Below are 14,625 nucleotides of genomic sequence, written 5' to 3' on the forward strand. Positions count from 1 at the left end.
CAGCAATTCTGACATGTTGCATGACAATTTGCGAGGATTTTGTCACAAAATTGCGCTGACGGGAGAAATGTTTGTTGACCTGGGGCTTGATTGAACCACTTTATGCGGTAGAAGTGCGGTGATTGGTTAAAATTGTGAACCCTCTTTTTGTGGTGCAGTGATGGGACAGTTTTATGCAGTAATATTGCAGGGATTTGACTGTTTTATGTGGTGATTGTGATCACAGAATCCTGGAGGGACTGAACTAGGAATAATCTGTTCTGTTATTCTACCTTTCAATAACTTGGTACTGGTGGACTACGTCTATACCTAATCCCTGTGCTCAACGCTTGTCCTGGAGATTAAAGAAAACCGAGAGATTAGCGTGGATGCTAATTTTATTTATCCTAATTAACCCCGGCAATGGACAGGGGGCTAAATCTCCACAGGTTAGCCACTCTTGATTCCATTTTGAATAATCTCTAAACCTCCCTCTCCCGTGTGTGAGCCTCACAGCACACAAACTCCTAATCGAAGCGTCCGGCTAAAGATACTCCTCTGTCTGGCTCTCTCTCTCTCTCTTTCTCTCTCTCGCTTTCGCTCTCTCTCTCTCTCTGTTTACTTCCTTCCCTCCTTCCAAGTCAGGGTTTCTCCAAAGGGAGCACACTCAGCTCCTTTCCTCCACTCGTCTTTTGTCTCTGCTCACTCCATCCATCCTTACCGTTTACTCTCACAGGGACTGCTGTACTTCAACGCAAGGCTGAGGATGCTGGAGAAGAGGCAACAGCGGATCAGGGAGCTGAGGGCCAAGCACGAGAGGTTGAGTGGGGAATTGGAGGATGCCAAGAGCAGGCTGATGCTGGACCCTGGCAAGTGGACCGGAGAGTGTGAGTAGCTTACTACAGAAATCTGGTGTACTATTTCAAGTGTGCTTAAAGTGTACCACCTTGTTTTGTAACTGGGTTGTGTTAAAGATGGACTTTAATCCAACAGTCAAAGCAGCAGTCAGGTATTCTGTTCTATTCTACACTACATGGCCAAAAGGATGTGGACACCTCTTCAAATTAGAGGAGTCGGATATTTCAACCTCACCCGTTGCTGACAGGTGTGTAAAATCGAGCACACAGCCATGTAATCTCCATAGGAAAACATTGGCAGTAGAATGGCCCGTACTTAAGAGCTCAGTGACTTTCAACGTGGCACCATCATAGGATGCCACCTTTCCAAACAAGTCAGTTCGTCAAATTTCTGCCGTACTAGAGCTGCCCCGGTCAACTGTAAGTGCTTTTATTGTGATGTGGAAACGTCTAGGAGCAACAACAGCTCAGCCGCAAAGTGGTAGGCCACACAAGCTCACAGAATGGGACCGGCGAGTGCTGAAGCGTGTAAAAATCATCTGTCCTTGGTTGCACCACTCACTACCGAGTTCCAAACTGCCTCTGGAAGCAACGTCAGCACAAGAACTGTTCGTCGGGAGCTTCATGAAATGGGTTTCCATGGCCGAGCAGCTGCACACAAGCCTAAGATCACCATGTGCAATGCCAAGCGTCGGCTGGAGTGGTGTAAAGCTCGCCTCCATTGGATTCTGGAACAGTGGAAATGCGTTCGCTGGAGTGATGAATCACGCATCACAATCTGGCAGCACGGCGGACAAATCTGGGTTTAGTGGATGCCAGGAGAACGCTACCTGCCCGAATGCTTAGTGCCAACTGTAAAGTATGGTGGAGGTGGAATAATGGTCTGGAGCTGGTCTTCATGGTTCGGGCAAGGCCCCTTAGTTCCAGTGAAGGGAAATCTTAACGCAACAGCATACAATTACATTCTAGATGATTCTGTGCTTCCAAGTTTGTGGCAACAGTTTGGGGAAAGTACAAAGCGTGCACAAAGCGAGGTCCATACAGAAATGGTTTGTTGAGATTCTCTGCACAGAGCCCTGACCTCAACCCCATCAATTACCTTTGGGATGAATTGGAACCTAATCGTCCAACATCAGTGCCCGACCTCACTAATGCTCTTATGGCTGAATGGAAGCAAGTCACTGCAGCAATGTTCCAACATCTAGTGGAAAGCCTTCCTAGAGGAGTGGAGGCTGTTATAGCAGCAAACTCCATATTAATGCCCATAATTTTGGAATGAGATATTCGACGAGCAGGTGTCCACATACTTTTGTCCATGTAGTGTATCTGTTGTTTGCTCATGTCTTTACAAATGATTGTTACTTGAAACGTAGCTTCGTGCTAATGAATATACCATTGACTGCTTCTCTTAGGGAGATGTACACCTCTAAGTCACTCGCTGTGACCACTCTCACGCTCAGCTTTCCTGCATTTAGCCTCTCTGAGGCTATTGTAAGTGGACAACAAAGTTGTGTAACTAGCTAACGATTCCAGGCTGTACTAGCCTCTGTTGGAGTTGGGCCACACAAGAACCATCTTGAACATAATAGTAAACAAACCCTTCCTACACTGTAGGAGCAGCTGATCTCCCAAGCTCTTCAATATGACATCTGTCCCAGTTACTACAATGTTCCCTATGGCAGTGCCATTGCACTCAATAAAATGCGTTGTGCAGGTGTCAAGCAAATGTGTGTGGTTGACCTCATTGTGACCTTGTAGTTAACGCTACTTGTGGTCCATATTGGGCCTACAGCTGAAACCACTCTCTCATACATAAACACTAACATTGACAAAGGAAGCAACGTCGACCAATAGCTTTTTTATTTTTTGATGGGTTTGATTCTCTTAGGTTCCTTTCTAGAGTAAACTGTTAAAGTGATAAAAACTATTTTCTGCCAGTGTCAATGTGGGAAAACACTTTTAGGGAGGCACTTACAGTATCTCGCACACAAACTAAAGGCAAGCAAGTGGATCCGTTCTCCGACCCCCAAATAGACAAAACGACAGAACAAGGAGGCTATTTCCAGTTGAGCGGTGCAGGTCGCCGAAGGTTTTCCAGAGAAGATCCTTTCCTTTCTAGCTGAGCTCTATCCATTATAATCTATTTCTGGAAGCTTCTTAACACACCAAACGCCTCCAGGTCATCGGCAAGGGAAAGAGGCCACAGTATTTTGGGAGTATAATGATAAATGTTTGTATTTTTTTTGTTAGGGGTTGGATCAGCTTTAATATTGCAGATAGATTGTTGCTTCCATCAATGTTATTGTCTGCATCGTTTCTAATCCCCCATATCCCTGTGGCTCAGTTGGTAGAGCATGGTGTTTGCAATGCCAGCATGGTGTGTGCAACGCCAGGGTTGTGGGTTCGATTCCCACGGGGGGCCAGTACAAAAAAAAAGAGAAAAAAGGTATTAAATGTATGCATTCACTACTGTAAGTCGCTCTGGATAAGAGCGTCTGCTAAATAATGTCAAATGTATATTATTTGGGTATATATATACCCACATAAATATTCATACACATATATATACATACAGTTGAAGTCGGATGTTTACATACACTTAGGTTGGAGTCATTAAAACTCGTTTTTCAACCACTCCACAAATGTCTTGTTAACAAACAAGTCGGTTAGGACATCTACTTTGTGCATGACACAAGTAATTTTTCCAACAATTGTTTACAGAGAGATTATTTCACTTATAATTCACTGTATCACAATTCCAGTGGGTCAGAAGTTTACATACACTAAGTTGACTGTGCCTTTCAACAGCTTGGAAAATTCCCAAAAATGATGTCATGGCTTTAGAAACTTCTGATAGGCTAATTGACATCATTCGAGTCAACTGGAAGTGTACCTGTGAATGTATTTCAAGGCCTACCTTCAAACTCAGTGCCTCTTTGCTTGACATCATGGGAAAATCAAAAGAAATCAGCCAAGACCTCAGACCCCTACAAGTCTGGTACATCCATGGGAGCAATTTCCAAACGCCTGAAGGTACCACGTTCATCTGTACAAACAATAGTACGCAAGTATAAACACCATGGGACCAAGGCAGCCGTCATACCGCTCAGGAAGGAGACGCATTCTGTCTCCTAGAGATTAACGTACTTTGGTGCGAAAAGTGCAACTCAATCCCAGAACAACAGCAAAGGACCTTTTGAAGATGCTGGAGGAAACAGGTTTAAAAGTATCTATATCCACAGTAATATGAGTCCTATATCGACATAACCTGAAAGGCCGCTCATCAAGGAAGAAGGCACTCCTCTAAAATTGCCATAAAAAAGCCAGACTGCGGTTTGCAACTGCACATGGGGACAAAGATCGTACTTTTTGGAGAAATGTCCTTTGGTCTGATGAAGCAACAATAGAACTGTTGGCCATAATGACCATCGTTATGTTTGGAGGAAAAAGGGGGAGGCTTGCAATCCGAAGAGCACCATCCCAACCGTGAAGCGCAGGGGTGGCAGCATCATGTTGTGGGGGTGCTTTGCTGCAGGAGGGACTGGTGCATTTCACAAAATAGATGGCATCACGAGGGAGGAAAATTATATGGATATATTGAAGCAACATCTCAATACATCAGTCAGGAAGTTAACTTCTTACGGTAGCGTCCCACCTGGCCAACATCCGGTGAAATTGCAGAGCGCGAAATTCAAACTACAGTATTATAAATATTTAACTTTCATAAAATCACAAGTGTAATACATCAAAATAAAGCTCAGCTTCTTGTTAATTCAGCCGCGGTGTCAGATTTCAAAAAGGCTTTATGGTGAAAGCAATCCATGCGATTATCTGAGGACAGTGCCCCGCATACAAACACATGAAAAACATATTTCAACCAGGCAGGTGCGACACGAAAGTCAGAAATAGTGATATAAAAAATTACTTACCTTTGATGATCTTCTTCTGTTGGCACTCCAAAAGATCCCAGTTACATCACAAATGGTCTTTTTGTTCGATAATGTCCTTCTTTATATCCATAAAAACTCATTTCAGCTGGCGCGCTTCAGTCAATAATCCACCCAGATTCCCTCCATCAAAATGCTTACAAAATGAATCCCAAATGTTACTAATAAACCTTTCCAAACAAGTCAAACAACGTTTATAATCAAACCTTAGGTACCCTTATATGTAAATAAACTATAAAATTTAAGATGGAGAATCGTTATTGTCTTTACCGGAGAAAGATTCCAAAGAACGCGCTCTCTTCCACGCGCTTAAAACACTACAGCCAAAATGGGAGCCACCTAGAAAAACTACCATTTTTGGCTCATTTTTCTAAAAACCAGCCTGAAACTCTTTCTAAAGACTGTTGAGATCTAGTGGAAGTCCTAGGAACTGCAATCTGGGAGTACTTGGCCTTATAATTAAGGTGTTAGCCATTGAAAATAGAAGTAGGCAGAATTTGTACAGGATGGCACAGGATGGCAACAACAACTGCCCTAGTTACATCAGGAACGCACAATCCCTCCATCAGTGCTCTGACTGTCCGTAATAGGCTGAGAGAGGCTGGACTGAGGGCTTGAATGCCTGTTGTAAGGCAAGTTCTCACCAGACATCACCTGCAACAACGTCACCTATGGGCACAAACCCACCGTCGCTGGACCAGACAGGACTGGAAAAAAGTGCTCTTCACTGAGTCGTTTAGTCTCACCAGGGGTGATGGTCGGATTCGCGTTTATCGTCAAAGGAATGAGCGTTACACCGAGGCCTGTACTCTGGAGCAGGATAGATTTGGAGGTGGAGGGTCCGTCAAGGTCTGGGGTGGTGTGTCACAGCATCATCGGACTGAGCTTGTTGTCATTGCAGTCAATCTCAACGCTGTGCTTTTACAGGGAAGACATCCTCCTCCGATTATCTTCTGGTTTAAATGGTGTATTTTACCTCGCGTCCAGTCTCATTCCAAACGTCGTAAATTGTTGTATCTGCCTTTACTAAGAGTCATCCATACATCAATTGTCTTAAAATCATTTATTTACTAAACTAAGTAATTCACAGAAGGCATACAAACAGTTGGTTATCGTTACAAAGCATTGGTGGAGTAATGTGCCCTAGTGGGCTAAACAGGCATGGCGGCCTGTTAAACAAACAAGGGGGGCAGCGGGGGCAGCGGAGAAGACACACAGAGTTGATAAATATTAACAATTGATATGCTAATCCTTTGCACATGAACGCTCACTCATTCGGGAACAATTGCAATCAATATATATTTACGCTCAGTGTGTCGTCGGGATCCTTGTTGGAGAGTTTTTGTCCTGTTGGAGAGTTTTTGTCCACATTCTCTCTCTCGGTTAGAATGGATCTTTCAAAGCGACATTCATTAATGTCGTTATAGAATGAATGTTTCGTCGGTCTTCGCGTTCAATGATATAATTTCTAGCTGCAGACTATTAATTAATATCAAAGACTTGTTATTATTCTGTCGGTATGATAGTCTAAAAGTTTAACCACGTGGTATGGTTAAAGTTAAGTAGAGGGATGCAGGATCAAACCTATTGGCCAACTCGTAATGGAGTGGAGGCCTGGTCTCAAGAAAGTAACCCTGGGTGGGGGTTTTATTCGGAATGACAGAAAAAGGCTGTCTCATGACGCCAGGTCTTGTCCGTGTCCCTGGGGGCGTGCCGATGACTGAGTTAAGCTTTGAACAGAAATACAATTATATCACATTAACATCAGTACGTAGCCTCTCTACATATTCCAAATAGCTTTAATCTTATTAAATCATTGTATACAACCATTTAGATGTAAGTCCCATAGCTGAGGCTATTGTATAAACATTATTATGGTAATATGGCAATATTGTTTCTAATGAGCCTCACAAAATTGTACCAAGCGGACCAGTTCGTAGCTGGATTCTTCACTGATCTTTTATACCTTCTCCAGAACATAAATGTCATTTGGTTCCCCAATTCTGTGAGTTGGAAGAATTTCCTTTGTCTCTCTATGAAACCCCTCTCTGTCTCAACTGGGCCATGCAGCAGGACATTCTCCTTTAGAATTTTACGACCGCCTTCACAGGGCCTGGGTAGGGAGAGGTAGGTAGGGGGATGGTGCAAGGGGGAGGGGGTCAACTGTGCTCCCTGTTCCCAGAGAGAGGGCAATGTCATGACATCAGTGTTCTGCCATGGACAGCGAAAAGCCCGGATCTCAATCCCATTAAGCACGTCTGGGACCTGTTGAATTGGAGGGAGAGTGCAAGGGCCATTCCCCCAGAAATGCCAGGGAACTTGCAGGTGCCTTGGTGGAAGAGTGGGGTAACATCTCACAGCAAGAACTGGCAAATCTGGTGCAGTCCATGAGGAGGAGATGCACTGCAGTACTTAATGCAGCTGGTGGCCACACCAGAAACTGACTGTTACTTTTGATTTTGACCCCCCCCCTTTGTTCAGGGACAGATTATTCCATTTATGTTAGTCACATGTCTGTGGAACTTGTTCAGTTTATGTCTCAGTTGTTGAATCTTGTTATGTTCATTCAAATATCTACACATGTTAAGTTTGCTAAAAAAAAACAGTTGACAGTGAGAGAGCGTTTCTATTTTTGCTGAGTTTATATAAATAATATAATTTATAAATAATATTGTTAGTGTTACGCCCGAGAACATTACAAAAGTAAACAGCCAAAGGGAATCAGGAATCACATTTACTGATTCCTGTCACTTTTTTCACGTGCTCGTTTCTGAAGTTCGATTGTTATTTGAATAAATGGACATGAAGAAACGTTTACTAAGGTGTAATGTGGTCTGTGTGTAGCTTGTGTAGAGGAGTCAGGCGCAGGACAGCAGATATGAGTAAATAAACGTAATTTACTCAAAATAGACAAATATAATACAATAAAGCGAGCCCACATAACGGACCGTCTTACATACAAACAATTACTCACAAACAAACATGGGGGAACAGAGGGTTAAATAATGAACAAGTAATTGGGGGATTGAAACCAGGTGTGTAAGACAAAGACAAAACAAATGGAAAATGAAAAGTGGATCGGCGATGGCTAGAAGGCCGGTGACGTCGACCGCCGAACGCCGCCGGAACAAGGAGAGGGACCAACTTCGGCGAAAGTTGTGACATAAGGTAGCTGAATTCAAAAGTAACCCACCTCATGACTTTACTACGGATGTAGAGGAAGAGAAAAAGCAGTTTGAAATCCTTCTCTTTGCAAAAATCCTGTGCGTGTGTTCTCACGTGTGCAGACGGGTTGGGGGTGATATGTGTACCGGTATGAGTCTTGAAATCAATAAGGCATTATTTTCCCTCCGCTACATCTCCAAACCCTATTTCCCTGAGATGTTTCCCATTGGTTTAGGGACCGCCGGTTGGTCCAAGCCCATGATGGGAGCAGTCAAGCTATATAAATCATTTTTTCATGTTGTGATTATGAGGGTAGTGTGTCTTGAGCAGCTTCCATCAGACATACCAGCGTATCCAGCCCTGTCAAAGACATGTCATCATTAATCTTCATGTCCCTGTATGACTTTTAAAGCTGTAAAAGGTGTGACGATGGATGAGTGGTCACAGTGGAGCCACACAGTTATAGAGATTAGTAGAAGTACTGTATCACATAGTGAGCCGACCTTGTTTATAGTGCATCATGGGATGCACTGATAGCAGGCTTGGGGTAAATTCCAATAAATTATATCTCTCTCATTCATTCTCTGATCTCTCTCTCTCTCTGAACTCTCTCTCTCTCTCTACATCTTTCTCCCTTTCTGATCTCTCCCTCTCAACTTCTCTCTCGAACCATGTCTAGTGTATATTAGTAGGTAACATGTTAGTATAGGGGGCATACAGTGTCTTGTAAAAGTATTCATCCCCCTTGGAGTTTTTCCTATTTTGTTGCATTACAACCTGAATTTAAATTTATTTTATTTGGATTTCATGTAATGGACATACACAAAATAGTCAAAATTGGTGAAGTGAAATTTGCAAAATAAAAAACGGAAAAGTGGTGCGTGCATATGTATTCACCCCCTTTGATATGAAGCCCCTAAATAAGATCTGGTGCAACCAACTACCTTCAGAAGTCACATAATTTGTTAAATAAAGTCCACCTGTGTGCAATCTAAGGGCACCACCAAGCAAGCGGCACCATGAAGACCAAGGAGCTCTCCAAACAGGTCAGGGACAAAGTTGTGGAGACATACAGATCAGGGTTGGGTTATCAAAAAATATTCCAAACTTTGAACATCCCACAGAGCACCATTAAATCCATTATTAAAAAATTGAAAGAATATGGCACCACAACAAACCTGCCAAGAGAGGGCTGCCCACCAAAACTCACAGACCAGGCAAGGAGGGCAATAATCAGAGAGGCAACAAAGAGATCAGAGAGAACCTTGAAGGAGCTGCAAAGCTCCACAGTGGAGATTGGAGTATCTGTCCATAGGACCACTTTAAGCCATACACTCCACAGAGCTGGGCTTTACGGAAGAGTGGCCACAAAAAGGCCATTGCTTAAAGAAAAAATATATAAGCAAACACGTTTGGTGTTTGCCAAAAGGCATGTTGGAGACTCCCCAAACATATGGAAGAAGGTACTCTAGTCAGATGAGACAAAAATATAGCTTTTTGGCCATCAAGGAAAACCCTATGTCTGGCGCAAACCCAACACCTCCGATCACCCCGAGAACATCCTCCCCACAGTGAAGTCTCATGTTTTTCATCGGCAGAGACTGGGAAACTGGTCAGAATTGAAGGAATGATGGATGGCGCTAAATACAGGGAAATTCTTGAGGGAAACCTGTTCCAGTCTTCCAGAGATTTGAGACTGGGACGGAGGTTCACCTTCCAGCAGGACAATGACCCTAAGCATACTGCTAAAGCAACACTTAACCTCTCTAGGATATGTGGGACGAAATCGTCCCACCTACGTAACAGCCAGTGGAATACTGTGGCGCGTTATTCAAATACCTTAGAAATGCTATTACTTCAATTTCTCAAACATATGACTATTTTACACCATTTTAAAGACAAGACTCTCGTTAATCTAACCACACTGTCCGATTTCAAAAAGGCTTTACAATGAAAGCAAAACATTAGATTATGTCAGCAGAGTACCCAGCCAGAAATAATCAGACACCCATTTTTCAAGCTAGCATATAATGTCACAAAAAACAAAACCACAGCTAAATGCAGCACTAACCTTTGATGATCTTCATCAGATGACACCCCTAGGACATTATGTTATACAATACATGCATGTTTTGTTCAATCAAGTTCATATTTATATCAAAAAACAGCTTTTTACATTAGCATGTGACGTTCAGAACTAGCATACCCCCCGCAAACTTCCGGTGAATTTACTAAATTACTCACGATAAACGTTCACAAAAAAATTCTAAATATTCCATTACCGTACTTGGAAGCATGTCAACCGCTGTTTAAAATCAATTTTTTTGCCATTTTTCTCGTAAAAAAACAATAATATTCCGACCGGGAATCTGTGTTTTAGTACAAAGAGAGAGAAAATAAAAACATGGGGTCGCCTCGTGCACGAGCCTCAGTCTGATTGTCCTCTGATAGACCACTTACCAAAGGCGCTAATATTTTTCACCAAAGGCGCTAATGTTTCTGTTATACTCACAGACACCATTCAAACAGTTTTAGAAACTTTAGGGTGTTTTCTATCCAAAGCCAATAATTATACGCATATTCTAGTTTCTGGGCAGTAGTAATAACCAGATTAAATCGGGTACGTTTTTTATCCGGCCGTGTAAATACTGCCCCCTAGCCTAACAGGTTAAGTGGTTTAAGGGGAAACATTTAAATGTCTTGAAATGGCCTAGTCAAAGCCCAGACCTCAATCCATTTGAGAATCTGTGGTATGACTTAAAGATTTCTGTACACCAGCGGAACCCATCCAACTTGAAGGAGCTGGAGCAGTTTTGCCTTGAAGAATGGGCAAAAATCCCAGTGGCTAGATGTGCCAAGCTTGTAGAGACATACCCCAAGAGACTTGCAGCTGTAATTGCTGCAAATGGTGGCTCTACAAAGTATTGACTTTGGGGGGGGGGGTGAATAGTTATGCACGCTCAAGTTTTCAGTTTTTTTGTCTTATTTCTTGTTTGTTTCAGAATAAAAATCTTCAAAGCATGTTATGTAAATCAAATGATAAACCCCCCCCAAAAATCTATTTTAATTCCAGGTTGTAAGGCAACAAAATAAGGCAAATACCGAGGGGGTGAATACTTCCGCAGAAGTAATTGAAAGTAGCCCTTTTTTCAATGATTTAATTGGAATTTTAGTTTGACCCCAACACTGACTTATTGCGCCTCTGATCACCCATTATAGTGACACAGCATTAGGATAAGCTTTTTACCACAGATATGAAAATTCCCTGTACCTACATGATGTATGGTCAACAAAATGTCAAGAGTGGCTACATCTTTTATCTGTGTTTTTTTAATTCTGTACATCTTCTGAACTTTTCTTGTACATCTGATGGTGTTAGCTACTGCTCATCGCTGATGCTAATATCTTTATCTTTCTCTCTTTTTCTCCCCCCCCCCCCATAGTTGAGGTGGACCCAGATCTGGACAAAGAGTCCCAGGAGTACCTGGAGGCTTTGGAGCAGGCCACGGGCGAGCTGGAGTACTGTGTCAACCTATGCAAGTCGCGTGTCATGATGGAGACCTGCTTCGACATTGTGGTGTCGGCGACCCCTGTCACGCAAGGGGGGCAACAGAAAGGAGGTGTGGAGGTGTGAGAAAGCGAGAGCAAGTGAGAGAAAGTCGACGTGAAAGGGCAACGGAGCAAAACAAGCGGTTCAGAGCCTGAGAGACTGATGATAGAGTCAAAGGAGGAGAAAAGGCCGATGGGAAAGAGGACTAACGTGAAAGTCAACCGGTGTAGGTTTCAGAAGTTAATGTGAATGGATAAAGGAACAGAGGTGCAGGTGTGCTACTTTTACAGTAGAGACAGCCTGGCTTCGATCAGAGTACAATTAAATGGAACTTTGGACAAACTTTCTAAGTTTCCTGTGGGAGGAAGGAAAGCTCTAACCGAGGACGACCGAACACCTTTGTCACCGTCACCAGAAAGTGCCTTGATCTGACTGATTCCAAGGGAATATCTTTTTTTCTGATCAGTGCTAGTCTTAAAAACCAGCTTACCCGAGCAAACTCTAAATGTATTCCTTATGAGAAAAATTGTATTTTGTATTGTATTGTTGTATAGTGTATTTATATGATTACAAAGTATGTAAAAAAAAATTATATCTTTTTGGGTATGATGAAGAAAAAAAACATGAATAAAATGAGAGAAAAGCAATAAGTTGATCGTTATTGCATACCCGAACCTTTGCCTTTCTTTGTGTTCAAAAATGTTTTACAGCCTTCTGCGCCAGTAGTGAGAAGTTCTGTTGGCCAATGAGTTTCCTTTGAGTAAGAACAAATGTTACGCAAACGTTTGTATCCGTTCCGAATGTCTGCGCTAGTAGAAGGCTGTCAGGATTGATTTGAGCTCAAAACTGACTTGCGGTTGGTTATAAGCTCAGTTTGCAGTCAGTTGTGCAGAAAAATTTGCAATCCATACGGAATGGCATTGTCTCTTATAGTTACCGTCATCTTGCGAGATTCTGATCTGCAAAGAGAGAGAGAGAGAGAGAGAGAGAGAGAGAGAGAGACATTCCCAAAGGTCTTTGCAGAAGTCTTTGACCTTGTGGCGTTTAAGTAATGTGACCGGTGGTAGCTCGTAAATCAGCCAGTTGCCATTTAAGTGCCCAAGACTTGATTCAATGCCCAGTTCTGCAGTGCGTTAAAGAGAACAATGTTGAAAATCTGTGCCAGATTCTGGACACAATTTCACTCATTTCTACCTGCTTGCAGTGTTGGGGTATATTGCAATTTAATTCCAGTTAATTAACATAATGTATTCATTTTGAAAGCTACCCGTTTCATAAAATATATACATTTATCAAACATTTCACTTTATAATAAGTCAATTTCGGAGCTGGATTGGTGATGGAATTGACCCAACTCTAGCTGAGGCATTTCCCATTGATATCCTTGAGAATGAACTCACAAAATATGAATGAGGTTTGAAATGTATGACTAAACTTGTTTCAATCAAGTGGCTATGTGAAGGAAGCACAATGTGATGTCTGTCTCCGTAAGGGTTGGAGGTGAGAAGCCAAAAGGATGACCTGCCAATGATATGAGGAAACTAGTTCTGACTATGCATTCCAACCCCTTTTCACCCACCAATGTGCAGTGAGTCTAATACCACAAATACCACAGTGTTGGGTTATTCACTATATATATATGTTGCACTGTGTCCTGTGCTTTTTGTCCTAAATGCTGATTTTTTAAATTTTTTATCTCAAATGGTTAGTTGGTCCTCATGCAAGCCCTATGTTAGTACGTCATCTCTGAGAACTTCTCTAGAGTCGTATCAATGGGCTCAATGGGCCAGATAAGGCATAGATACATTGCATTTCCCTCTGGACTGTCAACAAGTCAAACATTTACCTCTGTTGCTGTTTGAAGTGTTTTCTTTCCCTTGCAAACATGTACTGTATGTTCGTGTTAAATTACCTTGGTTAAGAGGTTGAAACCATCTAATGAAAATGTACTCTTCTTTTGTCCTACTATGGAGGAATTCTCAGGCCCTTTTTAGAAGTTGCTGCATGAGATCATTCTTAGCATTTTCGTAACATGCCTTGGTATTCAGTTTGAAAAAAAATGTTTTGCCAAACAAACACATTTCTAAGATGTGTTGACCTGGTAATGTAAGATCTTTAATATATAAACCCTTTTTCCTATTGTCTTTGCTTTTATACTGTACAGTTTTCTAATCATTTGTAAAAAGGAAAAAGAAAGGAAATGTATAGTATTACAGTTTGCATTGATTCATACGTGTCAATAAAGGATTTTAATCCTCTTGTTTTTAGTAGACTGTGGAAATCGAAGTTATTTACTTCTTTTTCACCTCTGATACAGCAGAAACATTCTGAGCGAAGCATCAGTGTGATTTCCTTTATCTGCAATTGATTACATTTTGACCTAAGAGTACAATTTGTACTTTATGTCACATCCATATCATGGACAAGCATCCTATCTACATCAAACAACATTATCTCTCTATGCTAGCATTTCAGACATTTGAAATTATCTCGTTGATCTATTTACCCAAGCACCTGGAAGCATTTGCATATGGGACCAGAGAAGAGAACGCACATGCTGCATACACGAAGCCCTGCTGTTTTTATAATTAGTCAGACAGGACCCAGCCACAGTCTGTCTGCTAATTGCTCAAATGTACACTCTACTGTATGATATGGTCTGAATACGCTAGCTTCTAGGGCCCTGTTCGAATACTGTAAAATGCATCCTTCCTTCCCTGATTCCTTGAGGTAAGAACAGATCTATAAGCAATTGGATAGGTGTAAGAAAGGTTACCACCCAATTACTTTCACTAATTCAACCAATTCAGATCTCTGATTACTTCTAGGAGGGTAGGAAAGAAGGATGCATTTCTGAAGTTTTCAAAATGGGCTCGTGATTTGCACTCAGAGAACCCATGGTACCAAACCACTAATGCTACAAATTGCTTTTTCTTACCTCAGAGAGATGGCATTGCCATTCATCACATCCAAAAACACTCTTGACTGATTTTCACTTGCTAGGTACATCCGAAAAGTTAGAGGATTCACTACGGTTAGGTTTTAAGATACACATTCTTGAAAATGGACTGGCCAAAGAAATAACAATTTCTTTGTATTAATGTTGCTGTTTACTTTTACTCACAGG

The 14,625-nt window shown here is 41.9% G+C and overlaps 1 protein-coding gene across 6 annotated transcripts in view; it reads left to right on the top strand.

Moving 5' to 3' along the window:
• The window catches only part of kif26aa (kinesin family member 26Aa), a 163,929-nt gene extending 150,164 nt beyond the window's left edge, over window positions 1–13,765 (top strand). For all 6 annotated transcript variants that reach the window (XM_029734282.1, XM_029734279.1, XM_029734280.1 and 3 more), the window contains 2 exons: window positions 716–866; window positions 11,392–13,765. In XM_029734282.1, coding sequence (XP_029590142.1) covers window positions 716–866; window positions 11,392–11,582 — 342 coding nt within the window. In that variant the 3' untranslated portion in view covers window positions 11,583–13,765. The remainder of the gene's footprint in view (window positions 1–715; window positions 867–11,391) is intronic.
• Window positions 13,766–14,625: the final 860 nt, after the last annotated feature.

This window comes from Salmo trutta, chromosome 35 (assembly GCF_901001165.1).
Source record: "Salmo trutta chromosome 35, fSalTru1.1, whole genome shotgun sequence".
NCBI classification, from domain to species: Eukaryota; Metazoa; Chordata; class Actinopteri; order Salmoniformes; family Salmonidae; genus Salmo; species Salmo trutta.